Source organism: Myzus persicae, unplaced genomic scaffold (assembly GCF_001856785.1).
Source record: "Myzus persicae strain clone G006 unplaced genomic scaffold, MPER_G0061.0, whole genome shotgun sequence".
Classification (NCBI taxonomy): Eukaryota; Metazoa; Arthropoda; class Insecta; order Hemiptera; family Aphididae; genus Myzus; species Myzus persicae.
The window spans coordinates 1,398,302-1,421,954 of record NW_019100468.1 but is presented as its reverse complement, the minus strand read 5'-3'; the positions used below and the strand labels follow the sequence as shown (position 1 = coordinate 1,421,954).

General features: G+C 35.0%; 1 protein-coding gene across 4 annotated transcripts in view; it reads right to left on the bottom strand.

Annotated features, from left to right (window-relative positions):
- Positions 1–23,653, bottom strand: part of LOC111036895 (cGMP-dependent protein kinase, isozyme 2 forms cD4/T1/T3A/T3B) — a 123,416-nt gene that overhangs the window by 7,324 nt on the left and 92,439 nt on the right. For all 4 annotated transcript variants that reach the window (XM_022321109.1, XM_022320330.1, XM_022321855.1 and 1 more), the window contains one exon: positions 481–594. In XM_022321109.1, coding sequence (XP_022176801.1) covers positions 481–594 — 114 coding nt within the window. The remainder of the gene's footprint in view (positions 1–480; positions 595–23,653) is intronic.

Here is a 23,653-nt window from a genome sequence, read left to right as displayed (position 1 = left end):
TAAATAAATCGGAAAAATGTGTGATATTTTTATAGATGGCTAAAGAATGCTGTAGTCCTTACGCATATAGAACACTCTGTATATGTATACAACTATACAAGTGTGGTTTGAATGGTTTGGTTGTATTACTTAATAAGTGGTGGGGATCTCCCCGAACCTACTTGAGAATCAGTTAAATTAAAAGAGTAGTCGAATAGAGTGTGTATTAACTTGGGTCGGGAATTAGGTACTTTAAAATATAATCGTAAAATTTACTTAACTATAGATCAAAATGTATTGGGTTTTTTTATTATTTTATTATAACAGCATATTCATATAATTATCTTTCCTCTTTAATAATTAAGGAAAATATAGATAATCATCTCAAGATAGAAACTCATCATTGTCGATGACAACAGTTTTTCTAGTTTAATACATAGGTTATTCGCATGCTTTTAATGTTTTTTTAAGTACAAAAATAATAAAATAAGTATACCATACCTTTAATAGTGGCAGTACGCTTGCAATTGTATAAAATAGCCAACTCTCCGAACACTTTTCCGGAGGTCATAGTACTAAGGTATTTGTTTTCTCTGCTCACCTCCACTCGGCCCTCTGAAAATACAATACACAAATACATTAGTTACCGGTAAAAATAATAGAAATCGGTGATGACACATCTATAGGTAGGTACAATCAACGTGAGAAATAATGCAACATATCATTTGGTGTACAACTTGGGCGTGAAGACAAAGTTTTAAGTTTTTAACTGTAGGTAGGGTGACTGCTCCAGTGAATAATAAGAAAATCAGAAGTAATCTACTATGAGAAATGATATCGACATTAAAAAAGTATTTTGATGTTGGTCACATTGTAATTTCATGATAGTAGACTTGAAATCATATTTTGATTAAGAATATTTATTGTTTCCCTCCAATTACTATCATCTGTGTTGTTATCAAATTGTTTTATTTTTCAAATGTTGGGTGTACAAAAACGAAACATTAAAACATTTTCAACACAAGGTAAGATACTTAAAGTGATATTTATTTGATTCAATAAACAATTTTTTAGTTGTGTCTATGTATTTTCTTCAATTTTTTTTTAATTATAAAATATAAGATGACATTCCATTTAATTCACAAATAAAAATTGAACTTGATGATACTAGACGCTAATATGGTACAAATATTTACTTGTCTACAAAACCTTAGGTGTTCATTTACTGCAGCAGTCACCCTACAATGTTATTTTGATATGTGTACCTATTATCGTAGTCGTTATTAGTTTAAGTCACCATTGTAAATATAATATAGTTCGTACGGCTGTATAAATATATAGATATATATATATTTAATACAAAATACGACCGTCAAATTGAAGGAAAGAAATACTAAAATATGGTGCTCGAGATAAAAAATTATTACGTATATCTATATGTAATTATTTTTTTTAGCATTGGTCGTAAGTACACCCGTGTACTCCAATCACTCCAGACATAACGTCGAGGCCTTCTCCTCGAAGTAATAATAATAATAATAATGATAATACTAGTGATTCATCGTCGAACGTGTATGAAAATAATAAAAACGTTTCGTGTGGAGTTAACGCACTGAAAAAAAACTACACGCCTGACCTTATTTTTTCATACGGCCGACACACGTGACGGAGACGATATCAAAACCGGCAGAGAGTATGAAACATATTATATTATTATATTATACCTATACGCAACAGGTGCAATTTGTTGTTGTTTCGAATTGTGTAAAATGGAGCGAGCGATGCGGTCAGCTTCACACACTTGCACACACGAGGAGCTCGGGTCGGTCGTGGCCTGGTTGCGACACGTCTCCTCTCCGTAATATATGGCACATGGTTTCTCTCGAAATTATAATTGCAGAAGACACATTATGATGATAATTACAATGGCCTCTTCAATACACACGTGTATACAAGCGTATGCCGACGGACGACGGTTTGTTGATGCATCTATGTAGAGGAAACTCATGTCACGTGCACAGAGCGGCCCAGAAAACCGACGGACCTGCACACTGTCATGGTGCCACGTGCTGCAGTATTGAACTACCCCGCCACTGGGACCGACTTCAGTGGCGTATCCTGCAGGAGTATCAAACATTCTGCAGATGAGGTGCTCGGGGCACTGACATTTTCGAAGAACTTGTAAGCCACGACCACTGGCCATAAACACACTAGACATTGACTAATGTTGACGTGATCACAAGTCTGCGCTCGTCTTTTTTATTATTATTCTTTTATAATTTTAATAGGCTTTTCCAGAAAAAATCTTTTAAATCTTTACCACCAATTTTTACTGTACACGAACAAATTTAAATCTAAACACACAATAGCACGAATACGCATAAATAAATATACAGGAAGAGTCGGTCGATTAGTGACGCTGTTATATCCGAGTATCTGACCTCCCCGATGATTATAAACGCCCGTATTGCAATATTACTATTTAATATATTCGAATAATTGGAGAGAGAAATTTGCACGTTTGGCGTGCTTATAACCAACGTCCGAGATATAATTTAGTATGTATATACAACATGACAAAATATAATAATATTATAATTTATGCAGTAGGTAGATCACAATATATTGTTGTCTCGTCTAGCCGTCTAGGAGTATATAAATGGGCGCGCTTCGATCAATCCGGGTAAACCTGCATTTTTGTACACAATACATGTTTATTTTCTCTCTTAGGTAATCTCCGTATGTATAGAATGTGAATCGAGGTAAAAAGCGCACACGCAGCATGCCTCATCATGTCGTATTATGGCCATCTCATCGAGTACACGAATGCATTTATCATTTGCAGGCCGAAACTCCTCGCCGTCGACATATTGTCATACGCGTATTATAGAGTGTAATATATTGATATTGTACACTGTATATTATATATACGCAACGGCTGATTTTTTGTTAATACACGGTTTTGTCGCGTTTATTGTGACGTGAGTGAATCCGAGTTAACTGAAACTGGATACACGTCTCGGCCACGTCTTGCAGCAGTATAATTTTGGTCGATCCGAGCATAATGGTTCGTCGTCGACGGACAAAACGAATTTATATGCATATATATATTGTGATACACAGCCGCAGCAATTATACCATAATAATAAACGCTCAGCGGTAACGGACCGGCAGCATCAGTTAACGCCTTCAATCAATGCAGTTAAGGTTGTCGCGCGCCTTACCAATAATAATAGTACAGTACTCGAACAGTTTAATATTTTAACGCACATATCATGTTATTCTATGCGACTACACGATTCGAAGAGCGAGGTATACGAAATATATGACCTTTCAGCGTTCTATGCCGGTTACGTTGCTCATTTTATATTTGTATGATATAATATTATTCACTAGTCCGTTGCGTAAAACTTTAATCCTATAAACTTGTATATCCTAGTTGCGGCCCGTTTTAGAACTATCATTGTACATCAATTTCATTTACATTACACATTCACATTAATTCTTAAACTTATTATATGATCGTTGATCATTTATAATGATAATCAGAGTCGACAATGCATTCCAATAGATTTATTAAATATTATATTGTATATAATTTTAAGGCACGTTTTAATTTTATATTATTTTATTGCTAATCGTTTAATAAAAACAGCAATACATCATTTTTTAAGTGTTGCTGTTCAAGACCTAATGAATAATGATGACAGTCTGTGTACAAATGTGAATGCAAATTAACGTTCCATATGTAATATTTATATTTTCATATTTTTAACTAGTAGGTATATGTACTAACGGAACTAGTATAGTCATCCAACTTTTCGTATTTGTACACACGTTCGAAACAATATGAGTGCACGACATTCATCCAAGTACGACTGTCCAAGTTTATAGGATGTTACCAAACTTTAACACATTCTATAGTACCCAACAGTAAACGCTTCCTGAATAAACACATTATTCTATGCAAAAATTGACGACTGGCGACAAAACGAATTACAATGATATAGTCAACGCCATGGTCGAATAATGTTAAAATAAACTTTATCATATACAATAGATATATTTTAAATAAAAAATAAAAAACATTCGTATGTTGCTCGAGATAGCATAAAATAATATCGGAAGAAAAAAATTAAAAGAAACGACAGACGCTGTAATAATTCATGTGACATTACCATCGTCACTCCGGTCCAAACTCGTTTAGACTGTTACCAAATAGTTTAAGCCTTTATGGGGTACTAAACTATATAGTATGCATACTACACTCAACACTGTACTATCGATGACCATGTTTTACACATATCTGTTTGGCAACGAGTTTCCACGTACATTGACGAACGACAGTTTATTCCGTTCCTTTTACCTCGGCGCAATATGTAATTGGAAATAATTAATAATTTACTTAACACGACGTGACGAGGCGAGTGTGATTCATATACATTTAATTCAATTCGATGTTTTTGACACGTCTGTGTTGCTATATTGTAGAGCGACTATTATAATTTATGGTATTTGTTTGGTGCGTATGCTCTAAAATGCTTAACATCTCTAAGAATTTGAACTGCAGTTTGCTAATTTAACCATCGATTTACACAAGCACTAGAAGAGCCGATGTTATGTCAAGTATTTTAAAGTTTATAATATGCGGGAGGAGGATAAATGATATTATAATATATTGGGTAAGTATGATAATGGGCAACTAAAATATGTTTATAAAGTCACGTGACCTGTGTGAAGAGCGCGAAGTATTGTTCATTATACTATGTGTGTTTATAAACACACACTTTCCAACAAGAGCGAGCGGAGAAGTTTGGCTCGAATTCGGGAATACTTAAATATTTGCATTATTCTACGAACCGATGACGGAGTGAAAGCAACCGTAGCTAAATAATAATAATAATATAATATTATGCGCCCTTGTAACGAGTCAGTTTCCACGTGTGTACGATATCTGGACCGAGTACGCCGCCGCACGATCAAGACACATACATAGCCAACATTATCCACCATAGTATTAAACTGGCACGCGGACACAATCGTGTGATATTGCCACACAACGAATAAACAAATTGAATAATGAACGGTAATAAAAAAAAAAAAAAGGAGAAGGAAAAAAACCTACACAACAATAATAATTTATAATATAAAAATAATTGAACATTATTTGAAATCAGTTGTCCGTTCTCTATCCGTCCCACAGACCGTATTATATTATAAAAGTATATTACGTCGGTACTTAATATTATTATTACTACTATTACACCACATCGAGCGCGTGTGAAAAAAAAATGTTATGTTTTTATTTTTCAATAATATTAAATTCTTCGTTTATCTCCTCGCCCTTCTCGTATTACTCTTAACCGCCACACCGTTGCGTTATGCCGTCCGTCGGATTTTTCTGAACAAACGGCACCAACGCCAAGACAGTATCATTTCTTTCCCTTTACACGATACCCAGAGTAAGCATAATAATAATAATATTATTATAACATAACATAATGAAGCGATGAGAAATACAATCACGTCATGGACGCTACACATCACACACGCCGGGCGGCGCGCCACAAAAAAAGCGCTGTCGAAATCCTGCGCAACACGACTATCTATAATAAATAACAATATACATAATATTATTATTATTATTATCGTTGTTGTTGTACTACATCTAATATATAATATTGCCATACGCACACGAAACAAAGGTGCAAATCCCACGTGAGATTTACGCTCATTAGCAACTATAAATTATACACCTGAACGTATGTTACAGCAACTGCGCCTCCACACAAGCGCCGTTATTATTTTTAGCATTATTATTATTAGTATTATAACATTATTGTTTCGTTCGATGTTTGTTTTACTTTTTGACACTACGAAACAACTCGGCGATGGAATTATCGAACGCGGTCGTCAACACTCGAATTGTGTAACGATACAAAAAGCTCAGCCGAGGTAAGCAACAACAATTTATCGATAAAGCGACTGACGATAAGTCGTGAACGGCAGGGCGGGCGGTTCTCTCAAATAAACAAAACTTTCCTTGGCGAAACGTAAGTTACATTAAACGTGCGTGTCTAGTGTGTCACCCGTGTACACTTATTATGTAGTTATTACATTGCGTTGTGTACGATACCGAATTTCGATTGAAATGTTTACGTCCGTATCAAGTTGTAACTCACTACTACCCGACAGTGCAAAGCTGAACAAGAAATTGGAAGCTTCTGGTCGGCGTAATACATTTGTATGTAAAAACTAAACATCACATTGAGTTAATAGTTAATACAGCCAACGATTAATGCCGTGTATTGCGTTGTCCATCGATACAAATTTTAAAAAAAACACGCCCGATGACAAACCCATAATACGGTATACGCGTTTCACGAAATTAGTCATCGCGATTCGAGGTGAATTAAAGCGCTGGCGTGACGATCGCGATTTCCCTCGAGGAGCCGGTGTGGGTCTCCTCGACGACGACTTGAACAGCCTCCGTGGATCTTTACCGGTTTCCGCTAATGAAAGAATTTCCAACACCGTAACAAATCGCTCACAGATTCAAGTCTTCTGCTCTCGGTTTTTTATGAGGGGGAGGGGGGGGGTTGAAGGTAGGGCTAGTGATTAAGCGATTAGCACAAACAAAACACAGAGTAAAAACCGGGAGATAAAGTCACGAATCGATGACATGTGTACTTCATAGGTTTCCGAGAAATTTGATTAACCTCCTTGTCGATTAAAGTTTTTGCAAAAGTGTAATCGGTGGTGTCGAGTGAGAATGCTAAGCATAGGTTGTTCTTTTGCTGGACGGGGTAAAATAATATAATATGAACGTTTAGCTGGTGACGATTGCTATTACAGTATAATACCTACAGCCGTCTATATTATAAATTATAATATGAATTTACTTTATAATATTTATAATTAACATAAAACATTTACATAAATATAAACCTGTTATTGGCAATAATGCGAATAATATATAAAAAAAAACACTACCAATATGTACCTTAAAATTAAAATCTCCAACATCGAATTCTTTTGAATAAATTGATATTTTAATTTGATGTAATCCCCAAATTAACTACGAATATATTATTGCTACAAGATCAGCACATCATAACATCACTGTCGACCAGCCTTTCGTCGCGTAGCTATAGGTATACTACGCCTTTAAAATGATAATTCTGACTGCTCATTTACCTCGTCGTTTTTTTTCCGTTTCAATTTTTACCGCGATTACACGTTTATTATTATTTTGGTTTTTCGTCGGCCGAAGCATTTCGGTAGTGGGATGACCCCAGCAAGCCTACACACCACCAACCATGTCGCTGTGGCTATATATTCGTGTACGATCCTCAGAATGACAACAATATAAATGTCAGCGAGAAGCAGTGGTGACGACTGATGACGACTGTGCGAAGAACGCCGCCACCGGTATAGTGACGATCAGGTCATCGATCTCGGTGGCATTATTTTCGGATTCTATTGTCGTACGCGCAAAATGCACAACCGCGGCGGGCGGCGTGTCCGATTTGCGAACGAGTGAAGCGACGTTGTCCCGCGTGCACAGAGGTAACAGTCATTATATATTTATCATCATCATTATTATTATTATTATTATTACTGTCATCGTCGATGCGATTACGACAGCGGATAACGGTTTTCGGCCGCCGACGCCGATCTCCCGCTGCAGCTGTAGCCTAGCAGACGGCGACAATGATGACAAATAACTCGGGAAACAAACAGCATATTATGTAATATTGTTCGTTGATTTCGAAATGGTCGATGTAAGTATAATATTCGATCATAATAAACAATAACAAACAACCATAATAATAATGTGACCCATATAATATTTACGTTATCAAAATGCTCGTGAATGCCGCGACCCCGCGCACGGGGAAAATTTCTAACTAATAGTCTTTCAATGAACTTTTTTCCTGTACATCGTATGCGCCAGACGAGTCGCGTCTCATCGAATATTTGATTACTAACTAAAAAAATACTACACTGCGACAAGGCCGATGGTAAAATGTATAAAAAGTTACCTACAGAAATATCCTTTGAATTTAATGACACGGAGACCCCTTAATTCTGAAACATTGCCTACAGGCTACAATCGTGATGGTAATTATATGAGATGTATAGTTTATATTATTATATAATATACTCGTACAGCTATACGGAAAGGGGAGCGCCACATTCTTGACAATTCGGAAGGAGGGCGAGTACTCGAAAAGGTTTCGAACCACTGTCTTACTAAAACGACGGAACCATTGCACACGCCCTTGTAAAAATGTACAACGAACGTTCAAAAGAAATGCAAATTGGTTAATTTGTGATCTCGATTATCATAAATTACGATGATGTTGGATGTAAAACAAACCGATTAGAACCACTATGACGTACTGCCCGTCGCCTGAGGATGGCGAAAAATATCCATTGCATCGGGCTGCAGTTCTGTGTAGCTGGTTGGATCGTACAGGAAAATCCTTGAGTAGGTAAACACAGATTCCATTATCGTTGCATAAACCCAAGTCCTACGCCAACCGGATGTATCGGTATCGGTGGATTTATCGTAATCGCGCTTACCGAGGCATACTTCCACACACACGCGACAAAAATGCATATATATTTATAGTTATCAAATGATTTCGACCTCTCCGTTATTGCCATAACAATAACGCGAGAGCGTTTGTTGACCTCATCGCGCCGTGAAAACCATTCGAGCGGGAGACATTAACGCCTCCGCCGCTTCTCGAGACGCCACCGGCGGCAGTCTGGGTCCTGATATGGAATGAAAGAAAAATAAGAAGAGCGAGCGCACGCGTTTCAAATTAAAATATTGTTATTGTTTTAACGCGAATATCGCGATGTTTCAAGACGGTCATAGACGTACACAAACGCCACGGTGCGTTGCGACGGAAATTCCAACGGGAAACGGAGGTACGAAACTACAAAAAATAATAATTAATATCAACGATAATGTTATACGTATACGTTGCCGAAAATAAGACAACATAATCAAATTTAATGGTGTTTGTTGCCCGACCACTGTTCTCTCACTCAACGATCGAGCGTCTCGGAAACAATAGTTGTGCTCATATAGTAACAATAATAATATCTAAAAAGTATGCTATATTAATATTGTAAATGGGTTTGATTTCCGTTCGGAAATGTTTTTCGAGTGTATCTAACATGTGCATACATACCTCGTAAATGAAATTTTTATGCGTAAAAAAATCGATTATAGTTTCAATATTACTCAATGTGCGGACCGCGAATCTAAATAACCCATAATAATATTGTAAAATTATATTAGTTTATATTCTTAAATAATCACGTTTTACAATACAATTAATAACGAAAATAATGAAAACGGCGAATCGCTTAAAAGCTTACAAATATTATTTAATTTTTTTATTTATGGGTTGTGCACATATGGGTGTGAACGCCACGAACAGGTACTACTGGTTGCACGACGACGCGGTGCAAACACACTGCAGTTCTTCAATCATTTATCCTGTTATCGTATAATAATATTATACTATCATCATAATTTATCAGTTATCTATGCTTAGGCTCACTCTACACGTGCGCATAGTTCCATGTTAAATGTTATTATGTACATATTTTGCGACAGACATAACAATGTCACTGTTGCAGTAATATTGTTATGTGCTCAGGAATGTGTCCTGCGCGTTTCCACGCACACAACACGAAAAAACAATATAAAAATTACGAGACATGTCCGGATCAATGTTAAACGTGGTAAAAACAGTATTGTGGCTCGAAATCCGGCCGTACGCGTGTCGATCGATATCACATCTAAATGACGGCAAATGGGCTAAAATAAATGTTAGGTATATACATCATATTATTATTATTATTATATTTTACCGTCAGCGGGAGATGGTGTAACATAATATATTATTATAATTTATAACTGTAAACCGGGACGATTGTAATACAACAGCGCGAGGTGTGTGCGGCGACGTTATGGTGTGTTTGGCGATTATCGGTGACGATTTTTTTTTCTCTCGATCATTGAGAATGGTTTTTTAAACTCGTAACGGTTGCAGAATGTAGTAATGTATACATAGTTGGATCGTAGGAGATACCTACAATTTTATCGCAACAGCTGTTTTTATTCGAAAGATTATGGTATTAAACTTGCCCGACTGTAAATAATATAGGCGAGAGACACCACGATGGCCCTTAAGGTAGGAATCGATTAATTATTAATTATTATTATTACTATAACAATATTTTAATAACAACATTGAAATACACATAATATACACATCACTTCCTTAATAATGCTTGCGTCACAAGTCACACCGATTATCGTGACGAAGGTTAACCACTTTTACGGGGAAAAGTTATTAATACATTTCTGGAGGATTTTCAATTTATATTTATAATATAACACCTATATAATAAATATAATATAAGCCACGTTGAACACCACTGGTTTACTCGTGGGAATCGATCTGTGGTGGACGGCGTTGTAATATCATAATAATACATATAATAAAAATGTTGAGAGAAATACAATTTTTTTTAGCAATATCAATTTTAACACACGGTTGGGACTTGAGAGTTTGGGACGAATGGATTATTATTATTTATTACAGAGACACGCGTATTATCGCGTACAGTACTTATCATCATATAATATAATATTAAATTACACGGACAAAACGCATTAACGCGCAACAACACTTTCCAGCTCTATATTCTTAGTATTACACTGATAAATTATAAAATGTGTTTAGAGTGGCTATGTTTCAATCGTGATATACCAATAATAATAATAGTAATAATACCAACGATAATATATGAAAGCGCACGCGTTTTGACGTCTTTAAAAATTATTGAAATGGTGATTTTTAAACGAAACGTCACGAAAATGCGATAAATTTTAAAACGTTAATTATAATATTATATGAATATCATAAACAAACCATACACGGCACACCATATCATCTGAATATATCTAGAGCGCAGTCGGGTTAGACGTTAACGGCGGTTTTCTAAAATATTAGCCATACGCGCTGGCAGCTCGTCTGTTTTCGAATTAAAAAATGCAATTTAGGTACGCTGAGAATTAAACGATTAGTTGCATAGAACACTGACTGTTATAATTTATTTATTGGGCCTTTATATTATTTTTAGCTCATTAATGGAGATTGTCTATGCGACCAGGCATCATAATTTTGAGGTATGCACTTGAGCACCGGATAATACGGCGGCAGCCACGCGCGCGAACTTGAATTCCGGCTAAATAAAACAAAAAGCACACATAGGAGGGTGGGCACAGAAGAGTGAGCACATGCGAGCGCAGTGGACCGACCGTTTTGTTTCTCTTCGCCCACACACTTTCACTGAAATCGACTAATTATTATTGCCGAGGCCGGACGCGACGATTTCACGAGTCGTACACGATGACGATGACGACCAGTGTTGTAGGAGTAGATCTCATCAATGAACGGTTTTTTTTGTTTGTCACAGACTGTGTCGTGGTGGCTACGAATAAAAATATTATACACGATAGTATTGAATGAGTCGTTTTGTTGTCGCGGGACGGGATCAAACGCACGAGTTAAAATAATAATAATAATAATAATAATAAACATAATAATAAACAGTGTCATTGCCGTTGAGCGGAAACACTGAACCCGAGAAACGTATTTATTAGGACATCCCGCGAGCGCACAGAGACGGCTTTTTTTATTCCTATTTCTATTATTGTTATCAATTTAATTACGACATATTATTTTCTTCTAGGGTTCACGAACGGGAGAGCGTCGGTAGTTATGTATGATTATATGATATCCGGGAGCAGAGAGACCGTGATTTATCAGTAGGTAGTAGGTACCGCATGCGCCACCGTCCAAAGGCATGATGGCATGCGTAGGTAACTTTTTATCAAGTGTGTGCGGTCCACAGACGACAAAAACGTAAACCACATCACGTCGAGTTTGCGTCTAAACGATTTTTGCGTCTGTTTGCTAAAAATATTTTATGATGATGGTACGACTAAAGTCAAAATCAAAATTATGCAGAATAATATTACAATGGCGCGTAACGGCCCGGCTACAGGTTCTAGAGAAACTGGTAATTTCTATTTAGAACAAAAACGTTGACAGAAATCATTTCGATTTATACTAGTAATTATATGAGATAAATTAATTATATCGAATAATAATTTTAATGTTTAATACTAATATACCATTAGATTATAAGGGCAAAAACGAAATAAATGTTACATTAACTTTATAACGCAGCCAATACACACATGATATTGAAACTATTCGAGACGGCCAAGCCACTGTTGACAAAAACAATTTTCGTCTAGGTAGCTGTATTTTATATATTTCGATCGAACGAGGACACGAGTCACGTTGGTTATGAGTTTATGACTTATGACCAAGTTTTGACTGGCAAAGCGGTTTTTGTAGTAGTCACGATTTCGACTGAATCAAATAATAATAATAAAAAAAGAACCGTATTCATAACACCATAACCTCAGAACTCAGTAGACGGAAAAGCGTCATCAGCTCTGTCTCACTTCATGTAAAAATCTTATCTGTATAATATATAACGCATTTTAATATATATTATGAATGTCTACATAAATACTATACAGAGTGATTCCATATATTATATTTTTGTAAAGTATTAATTTAACACAGAGTTTTCACAGATAACAAATTTTCTATAAATTGATATTAATTAATAATGAATTCAAATCATTATGACCCCCTCAACCTTAAAGATATGGTAAGAACTTTCTTATCCACTGGATATGAGGGGAACTGCTTTCACCTTGTTTTCCTCGATATATTTTTGACGTATTATGATGGACTATGTAGTATGTACCGTTGTAGTATTAACAGTAAAATGTGGTTCTCATTGAAAAATAATACGAGCCTTAAACACATACAAGAGGGATTTGGGAATTAGGATTGAACTCTTTACTTTTAAAGAAATCTTATACATAGACTATAGTAATAGTATAGCCGGGCAGTATTTCAATTAAATATAGAACTGATGTAAAAAAAATTTTTATTTGTATTTTATACATACGTTTTTAAAGTATAAACAACAAATGGTAATGAAATGTCCACGTCTAAATTTTGGCCCAGCAACGACATTAGTACGGTAGTCACGATTATCTTAACATAATATGAAAAGTATTATCTACCAAGTGCTAAACAGAACCAGCCAGCGGCTACAGTATAACCTAGTGGCTATCTGGTCTCTTGATTGCATTATTTCTGTGGTGATGGCTATATTTTTAAATGAGAATAATGTTTTTGAAATTTGCGATCAATATAATTTTTTATTTTTAAAACTACAAGTTTTTAAGTACTGGATGCCACTTATTCTACAGTTTTCAATTATAATATTTAATCAGAATAATTATGATGTTTTACTTTGTATACCCAATGCATTTATCATAAATAAAATGATAATTTTTTCTCTCAAATTCATTATATTACGTATTTGATTACAGGGAGTGATTTATTTTGCCCATCCCTGAGTATAGCTTCAATATAGCTACAACTGTTCACTTACTCGGGTATGCTACCAACAAACAAGCGTGTATTTGATTCCAATATGGCGTGGCCTACGGTAATAATATATCAGCTGATACCATATCACAATCCGCAATTAGATAATACAACAATCAAGTATCCGTTGTTATCGTTACTTTTATTACTATTATTATTATTATTATTGTTGTAGTTGTACATAATACTTATGGGTATAATACTATAACAAAAATAAAAATATAATACAGTATGTAAACAAACAATGATGAACAATACAATTTCATGCAGACGTAGCACGCTTGTCAAAAAAATATTATACAATTAAGTTAACTGTTAATATACTAATGTATTATTAAAAATAAACTGTTCAGATGTCATTTAACAATGCAATAAACGATCGAATTAGGTTTTTGGTTTCTCGCAATGTTTTAACAATAATGGTAGGATTCAAGCAATCGGTTGTTGGACTGATGGAATCTCATATAGTGACATTTGATGTAATTTTATTACATAGCTATGTACAAATAACTGCATAAACATAGACGTAAGGCTAGGTCTTTGAATTTGGGCGAGGGTGGTGTTTGAGTTTCAGATAAAATTATTTGAAGTCACTCGCATGAATCACTGTTTTTAAGTATACTTGACATTCCCGAAAATCATAATTTAAATAAATTCATTCCGTTGACATGACGAGGAAAACTGACGGCGTGTATGTTGGTTAATCACCCTCACATTGTACGTTGGTGTCTTTGTGGTCGGTCGCTAATATTGCTGGGCAAATTGTGTCATGGCGTGTTTTATTATTCGAAAGTGTCCACGACGACAGAGCGCAGCAAAATTAGTTTGAGAAAATATGTAAAGCAAACTTAAACGAAATTCAAATACTATCACTATTTTTTTTTTTTTTTTTTTGATATCGATTGTAAGATTGTCGATTTTAACAATATACGAGAGAAAATATAGATTTCGAAAATAGAAGTTTCAACCATCGTTAATTTTATAAACAATTAATATAAAATATAACTATTTGCAGGCCGTTGGTCTCGAATAGCTACAAATCATTGAATTCCAAGATATTTTTAAGCATCTCTACCGTTCTCCACCGAGTATGAAATTAGTGTTTTGTCAAAATTCGAAGGCGGCATAGAGCGCGAAGAAATCAAATACCACGAACACGGTTTTTATTACGTCTTTTGATTTTAACACAATATTCAATCGACAATAATGAGTATAATATATTATTGTGCACTCGTTTTTTGTTTTGTTTTTGGAAGACGCTTTCGCGGAAATTACTATGAACGCAATTGGTCGGTTTTCCGTAAAAACTCAGCCAAGGCTATGGCGTGACAATAGAACATTGTTAATTAGTAATTAGTAACACACCAACACGCATTTTGTACGTACTTATGGCGGTAGAAAGGGCAGTAACGCGCGTGCACGAGATTAAAAACATAATAATAGCGTAATTTATTACTCATTACTCATCAGACCAAAAAAAATCGCCCAAAAAAATGGATCTATTAAAAGTTCTCGGCACTCGTCGGACCACACAAAGTGTTTCTCACAGACGAGACGCTGTCGGAGAGTACACGTACAATGCGTGCGAAATAAACGAGTTTCCGTTGGATATCTCGGCGATAACGTAATAACGGACGAAATCGAACGTTCTACAATTATTCTATATTTTTATCCTAAATATTATTACTGTTATTAATTGTCTTAGATTCTGGTAACGGTAAACAGGTGTCGCAATGAAAAATCCCGTACACAAATACATATTGGTGAGCGATAATATCCTACTATGATGATTATCTCGGATTTAAAATGGCGCAACACAATTATTGATATATTTATATAAAACCGACTGGTGTAATCGTCCAACACAAATTGATTGTGTGCCGTTTTCAACTTGTCCAGATAATACGAATCTAAGAACGTTTTTCGTAGACCATTCTAATATTGTGCAATAATATTATACGTCTGTTCTGATTATTTTTTAGATGTATTAAAACGTTGAAATGCTTATTTTATTTTCCAGCCGTCCGACCGACCGTAAACGGTCAAACCTAGCCAAAATACTACCGCCGACAGTTGAAGAATATAATATAATTAATTTTTTTTTAATCATAAAAAGATGTTCTCACAACTGTTATCTGAAGCTGTTATTTGACGGATACAAATCTCAGAATGAAACAAACGGTAAAAGACATACACGAATGCATTCTATTTTATATTATAGATTAGCAACAGAGAGAAAGACGACGAATGAGTGTGGGACCGCATTTTTTAAAACAAATATGGTTTTAATTAATAATTAGGTTTGATGAACTGTATTCATTTTCATTATTACTTAAATTTATATGTAATAGGTATTATAGAGTATTGGTGCTACAACAGTCAATATGAAATCTATTTATGTATGCAACACCTTTGTACTCGATACTTTAGAAAATCGTGACCCATTCAATGTTGATCATAATTATTTAAATTTGTTGTTACCTAATAGAATAAGCGTAGGCATTGATCTTGTGAGATAAAGCTAAATAGTTTATTCTAATGACCCCAAACAAGATATAATGACATTAGTACGTTACAATGATAATAATTATTAGGTTATAACTTACAATATATTGGGTCCTAAACATTACTTATATGATATTATGTAATTTATTTTTAAAAAAACATAATGATAATAAAAGTTTAAACCTATGCCTTAAAAATGAAAAATCTATAAATAAAATATAAATAAGTAGTTATAATAAATTGGGCAGGTAAGAATTGTACTGCAGCCACTTACAAGTTGATACTAAAGTATAACAAATGGCATTTAAAAAATAAAGGACAAATTTTAAATTGGTATATTATTTATAAACGGGTAGTGTTTAAACTTCAAATAGTAGAATGAATTCATTCAAATACAGTACATCATTTTTATACATTGCTATACGAGGAATCGATAGTATTGGTGTGCTTGAAAATGTAACATACTTTTTAACACTAGCGTAAAATCAATCAATACAACTAGAGTTGGACTTATTGAGAGGATAAAAAAGACGGAATCGGAACCATTTGCAACAACTACATTAAGTCACAATAATGATTTTTTGATTATGGAACTTAATTAACCGAACAAGATGATAACTCAATAGATTTCTGATTGTATTCAGTTTATTTTTTACTATGGTTATAATAAACAATGATTGGAAAAAGACCCGGATGTTATCTAACTGCGTTCAATATAGTATTAATTATTAGTAAATCTTGTTTGAAAACAAAATCTCAAATGTACTATTATTATTACTTTATTAATTAAGAATTTTAACGATGACTTTGGCGAGAAAACACGTTCGGTGATTAATGACGATTACAGCATTAACTACATAGATCGGCGGATAATATTTAACTACACACAAATTGTTGAAAGGGGAAAAATAAACCTAATTCAACATAATATTGTATCATAAACGATATTCATACATTATTGAACGGGCTCAGTGTCGTTTGGAGGTAAAAATCCGACCTTGATCGGCGGCCATAATGCCGCCGCTGTCGCCACCCCCGCCCACGTTGACAGCGACGCCAGAGATTATAATATAAAAACTAGCATTTGCAGCAGAATCGTTACTAGTTCTGATCGCAATTCGCGGCTATACCATGTATGCGCGGGGAGGGGAGGGGGGGGGTTATGTCGTAGAAGTACGGTGAATTGAAAATTGATGACTAAAAAGAAAAAACGGACGACAAAATGGTTATGTTAGCCTTATTATTCACACTCGCAGCTATCGCGTCGACGATTACGAGATAGTTCCGCGATGAATACCGTCTCTCGCGACAGTACACAATGTTCACAGATTAAACGCACCGGCATCGTAAAATCAGAAATAGTTATGCAGCTGACTGCACCGCTGCCCGGACACTCGTTGAGAGACGCGGAAAAGACGGACTTTGCGCCGGGTGCACTGCAGCCACGTCGTGTGCGCTTGTTTTGCAAAATTTCAACTTTGCCGAACTCTGGAGGCTTTATCGTAGAAATCAGAGGGTACGGCGGTAGAAGGCACACGCCGCGACGCCAACAGAGGCGATGAAGCTGTGAACCCGGTTTTAGCTGCCTATATATTATACTCGATGATGTACCGTGGTAGATAAGCGCCACACGCCTGCAAAATCGAATCGAATGTCATTTTTGTCGCATCTCTCGTAGAGCGAGGTCGGCGTCCGTTTTAATTATTCTACACGAAATTACGTAAACTCGTTACACACACACACACACACGCGCGCACAGATATTCGTCGTCTTTGACCTGCAGCGCGCAGCGGTGTTTTACGTACATAATATAATTATTAAATGAATAATATTTAGTACGACGCACCGCCCGTTTAGAATTTCAGCATTACGAACGTGTGCCACAATAATTCACTCAAACGATATTTTATTAAAACCGCATGTAAATGCGGTGATTGGAGCGGGGATAGACGTGAACGAAAGGCGACGGCGGGCGGAGGGAGAGTTAAATAAAATGATCGATCCGGATTTTCACTTCTACGCATCGAGTATGGCTTCGTCGGTGTAAATTACATCGCGGCGGCCAAACGTATTGTAGACAATAAAAAAAACAACCAAGGAATCGTTCAGAGAGAGAGGCGTAGGGCAAAAACGTGCAAATCAGTGGGCGAATATGATAATGATGACGACGTGTGCATTAAATATAGGTACGTCACGTATCATAATAATGTATTGTTTTAGCTCGTACATTAAACTATTAAACTATACATTTTGCGGTACTGGACAGACGCCGCGCCGCCGGTCCGAATGATAAAGCGTTTTCGTTCGTCCGCCTTTGGCCTGGAAAATGTAAACGACGAGGTTTTGCTGCACGGAGCAATAACATTATCATCGAACGGTACGCCGACCAAAGTCGCGCAATAATTCTATTATAATATATTATTATGACGTGTGTGGTTGTAATCGAAGTTAAACGACGTTTTCGTAGTATGATCGCTCGTTTTATAATACATGACAATATAATGTATAGCTTATAATGTAAGGTCACGACGAAAATGTGATACCTAACTGATAAATAAACGCTAAGCAGAAGAGGAGCTGCCACGTACCCAACTATAGTGGAGTAGGGCATTATTAGGCATTTTTATAATTTAAATAATCATAAAAATACGATTTCGCACTTTTAACGGACAACTGATGTTACTATGGTGGCTGTAGAGGGCGCTATAGTACGACGTGACTTTGTCAGATTTGCTGAATACATCGGCGCCGTTCAACGCTGTCATCCAATACAAGCAACCATGGTATGTATCGATATCCGTGTTTTTAAGTTTTAAAACAGATCAGTTCACTCTAATTAAACTAATTACAACGCAAAATTAGAACTGCTGAACGTACATTTTGGTACGTTATGCGTTTCAGTAAAATGATGACCAGAAGACGACACATGCGGGTGCGGGGTGCAAGGCGTCCACCACATGTTATCAATTGAAATATTACAATATATATTTTAAGAGTCCAACAACTATGGTGATAAATAATAACGGCATAAATACCATCGGATACATCATTTAAATATTATATTATAATATTATACTGATACAATAATAATAATATGCACTACAATCGTAAACGGTTCAAAGCAAATTACGTTACTTTGAAATTTAATTAAAAAATGTATGTATGGATTGTGAGTCAGAATGTCTTGCGTCATTAAATATTTCAAAGCATAATTAAACTGTACATTAAAATTGTTACATTTATTTACGAGTTCTTAGAATAAGTCATTTTCGTTTAATGTGTATTATCATAATTAATTGAATAAACTAACATACAAAATATTTTGGGAAGGTTTCTACGAATAACACAAACTATAATACAAATGTATGTAATATTAATTAATATGTAATATGTATACACAAATCAAAACTGTGTAAATTACATGTATTGGTACATTAAAGGTTGGCGTAACTTTTAAGTAAAGCAAACACCGTTTGAACTATAAATTAATGTTTAACTAAACAAATAATTGCTAAATATTTAACATTCATTCAAGTTATTAATATTAATTTCAATAAGGGATGCTAGTAATGACTTAAAAATACCTCACGTAGTTGCAGCACAAATCACAAATATATTATCATGTACAACGTTTACGTAAACAACAATCAGAATAATATATGGAAACCATTTTTTAAGATTTGTATTTACATTAAAAAAATAAAATGTTGCTAATTGTTGATCACCGTGGAAGTATATACATTATAGTGCTGATAAGTGATACTGCGTCAAACGTAAATACAAATCGTTATTATACTACACGTCTTGTCTGCCATTAATAATAAAAAATTATCAAAATACCGATATACGTAATTTATAAATACAATATGGTGGTGTTTAACTATATAGAGATTAAACCGTTTTTAAAAATAAAGAAAGCGCGTACAAAAGAAGGGAAAGTATCACACAATAATGAACCTACTTGAAGAGAAGAGTATGGCAAGAGTAAAGAGACACGGATTTGAGAGATAACAATAATGGTCACGGAAATTCTAAATAACTCTAACAGAAATGATTCATAACTCAATAGGATATTTAACATCGTAGCGATCATTACTATCGAGTGGTATTATAATAATATGTAGCGTGTCCAGTCATTAATTATAATTTGTTTGATCACTGCTGGAGCAGTGTTTGTTTTTCCATTGTGCATCAGTAATAGTTGGACGAAAAAACTATCGTGACGGAGTCATAAAAGTGAAATAACATCAATCCACGAAGTAGATAATACATCATACATAACATATTTAAATATACATATACTCCAATGTATGAATGATTCTTTTACGTGACTCACACGTTAGATACGATTTTTTGTGAGGAATAATATGGCAAAATATGTTATTCGCGAGTCAGTTAGTTAAAAAAAATACCACAATGCAAAAATTGTTCGCAAAAACAATCGCGGAATTTAAATAAATTTGTTTAAAATGTTATGTTTTTTTACATCCGGAAAAATAATTGTTACAACTTACAAGTCAGGTTGCGTACACGTTTGTAAAATATTTATATTTATATTCATAGTATGTTTGTTGGCATGCACAACGCAAGTCTTTATTTTGTAACTCACGAGACGGTACAATACAGTCTATACGCCGAAACCAAATATGGAACATAAATATAGGCAAAATGCAAGTCAGGTTGCATACCATCGTTTGTTGTCGAATGGTATTTTTTTGTTTAACGTAGTGTTTTCACTTTACTATTTTACGACTGTCCCGAGCACGATAATCAGGTTAACCACTTGGTTGAAATGCGAGTTTTTTTCATTGAGTTTCACACGGGTAATATATCGGCAGATAAACATAATTTACTAAGTTGAAAAGGAAATAAAAAGATTAAGAAAATTAAGAATTGGACTATTTGTTTGGCGAACAACTACAACAAGAGGAACTGACTAATTCATCTATCCAGTTTTTATTTTTATACAATTCTCATTAATTTCCTGTACATTTTTTTAGTTTCGTTTTAATATACTATAATACGCCAAAGACCACTTTTTTAATATGCTTCCATAATATTTTACAGTTCATAATATGTTATTAAATCTCTGCTCTTTCCCAAGTCGGATGGGTTGCATATGTATTATGCATGTTACGGGTTACTTAGGTATACGGTTATACGTTGTCTTTAAAATTGGAAAAATTTAAATAGAGTATTATTAAGTAACATTATATTTAACTACAATGGCCCAGGTGGCAGGTCGCTTAATTTATAGTCACTGCGCCGTCGGCAAAATGATCAAAAACATAAATCTATGTACTTACGTTATTATCAAGTACGAAATAATTTTATTCAACCGCGTTAATTGTTGATGACAGGCCCATATAATACTATTTGGTCGTCTTTCGTTTCTTATTTTGGGCGCATTTATATGTTTTCTCGGAGAATAAGTCGAATTAGCTTATTTTAAACGATTATAAACCAAGAAAATGGTGTGTACGTTTTTTGTAAAATCTTTAAAATACATTTTACACGCATTGGTACTGTATACCACTTACGTGGAGACAATGGTCGTCTCGTCATAATATTTAATGTCAACACCAAAAATACGAACAATATCGAGAAAAATTTTAAAATCGGGGATTTTTTTCAACAATATATGCCATATGAAAGGACACTGATTCACATAAACGGTGCATTCGGTATATTTTATAATACTGATCAATTGACTGGAGTAGCTGAAGCAGTAATATAGCACAACAGTATAATGGTAATCCAAACTTCAGCAACGTCCGAGTCTCTGGATTTCGTGTAGCGGTAATATATTATAAAGAAGCCATTATGAAATCCGAAAAAAAGCGATCTTCAAATCGATACTACGGATTGTTATTTGTATCTCAAAATTATTCGTCCGACACGTTATTATATATCATAATAAAATACAATGGAATAATTTTAGTCCACGCCGCAATAAACCGCGATATATATTATTATTATAACGACGATACGCAGGCACGACGATCGTGTAGTGGATCGTCGTTTTAATTCCGTTATACCGTTAAACAATAATAACACACGTAACGGCCCTTTTTTTTTTAAGTAAACGCGTAAAAAAACAGTTTACGAACTCGGCCGGACGTACACAAATTTGCCAACACTGCATCGGCGTCGGAAATCCAACTCGCTTCGGTCCGAAGAGCAACGTAACTGTTCGTCCACGTCGTTGCTCGAGTAAACCATCGGCCGGGGCGGCTGATATTAAAGTACAATATTCAAATATTGTATTGTAAACGTACATAATAATAGCATGATATACTTTTTGCGTTGCACAATCCGCAGGTAGTATGTAGGTATATACGACGATCGGCCCCAGAAATCGACGAACTGTAGTAGTACGGGGGAACTTGGAGGTCAGCCGGAGAATCGTTTCTGAGATAATATGGCGAAATGTGCGGGAAATGTGCTCTTCGACAGGGCCTAAATTTGTATTCGTAATAAACTGTGCAATACCAAGAAATCACGTGTTATCTACGACTGGTTTTCACTTTTCGTGATTCGTGACTATAGAGTTTCGGCACATGACGTATTACAATAATACATACCTAACCATTATAATATTATGTTTATGAAAGTTGCAAGCATATAGGAATAAAAGCAACGTATTTAAAAAATAAAAATATTTGGATATTAAGATCTAGGTCAGAAAAATATTTACTAAGTTGTATACAATTATGCTATGAAATGTTGATTGTTCTCAAGTAAAACTTTATGTATCCATTTGTTTAAGCACACCGTTATTATGATTAAAATAAAAAAAAATAGCGAAAAATACTTAACATAGACTCAGGGGCGCAATTTCAATAAAAAAGGTGTGGGTGCTGAAGCCCCTTTATTTATTTTCATATTATCTAATGGTTGTAGATGCCTGCATAATGACTATTAAAATGAAAATAAATACGAAAAATATAGGGGGTGCTAATTTCAAAATTGTGAGCACTAAGCACCCCCAAGCACCCCCCCCCCCAAATTGCGCCTATGAACATAGTATCCAAGTAGTACTGGGGAAGGTGTGGGGACCAGAGGAACATCAAATAAATTATGACATAACATTCCATAATATACACGAAACATGTGCGCATTACGAAAAATGTAACTAGAGTTATTTCAGCCCATATCCTGCAAATGACATTTGTACGAATGTAAATTAATTTTTTTCTGATTATGTGGTTATCTATTATTAGTTCTGCAGCGTAGGTACCCCGAGCTGCTGGAGAGCGTTCGTGCGGAAAAATCAATAAGGTTTTATTTAGAAAGTCTGAACGCAAACCGCATAATCGGAGCCTATACGAAACAATCCTGCACTGCAGTGTAGATTAAGTACATATATGTAATCGCGTACTTATACTACCCATCCGGCAAGGCTAATCGACTCGGCGGCTGTTTTTTCTACGCACAATAACAGCGGAACATGTTTGGATAGCCAACTCAATAAAATATATTCGTTTTCGAAGAGGAAAAAGTGAAAACTAAAAATATAATTTAGGTCAGTATAGATTCTCGTAGTACTTGCCGCTACAGATGACTACCTATATATAGTATATAGGTATATA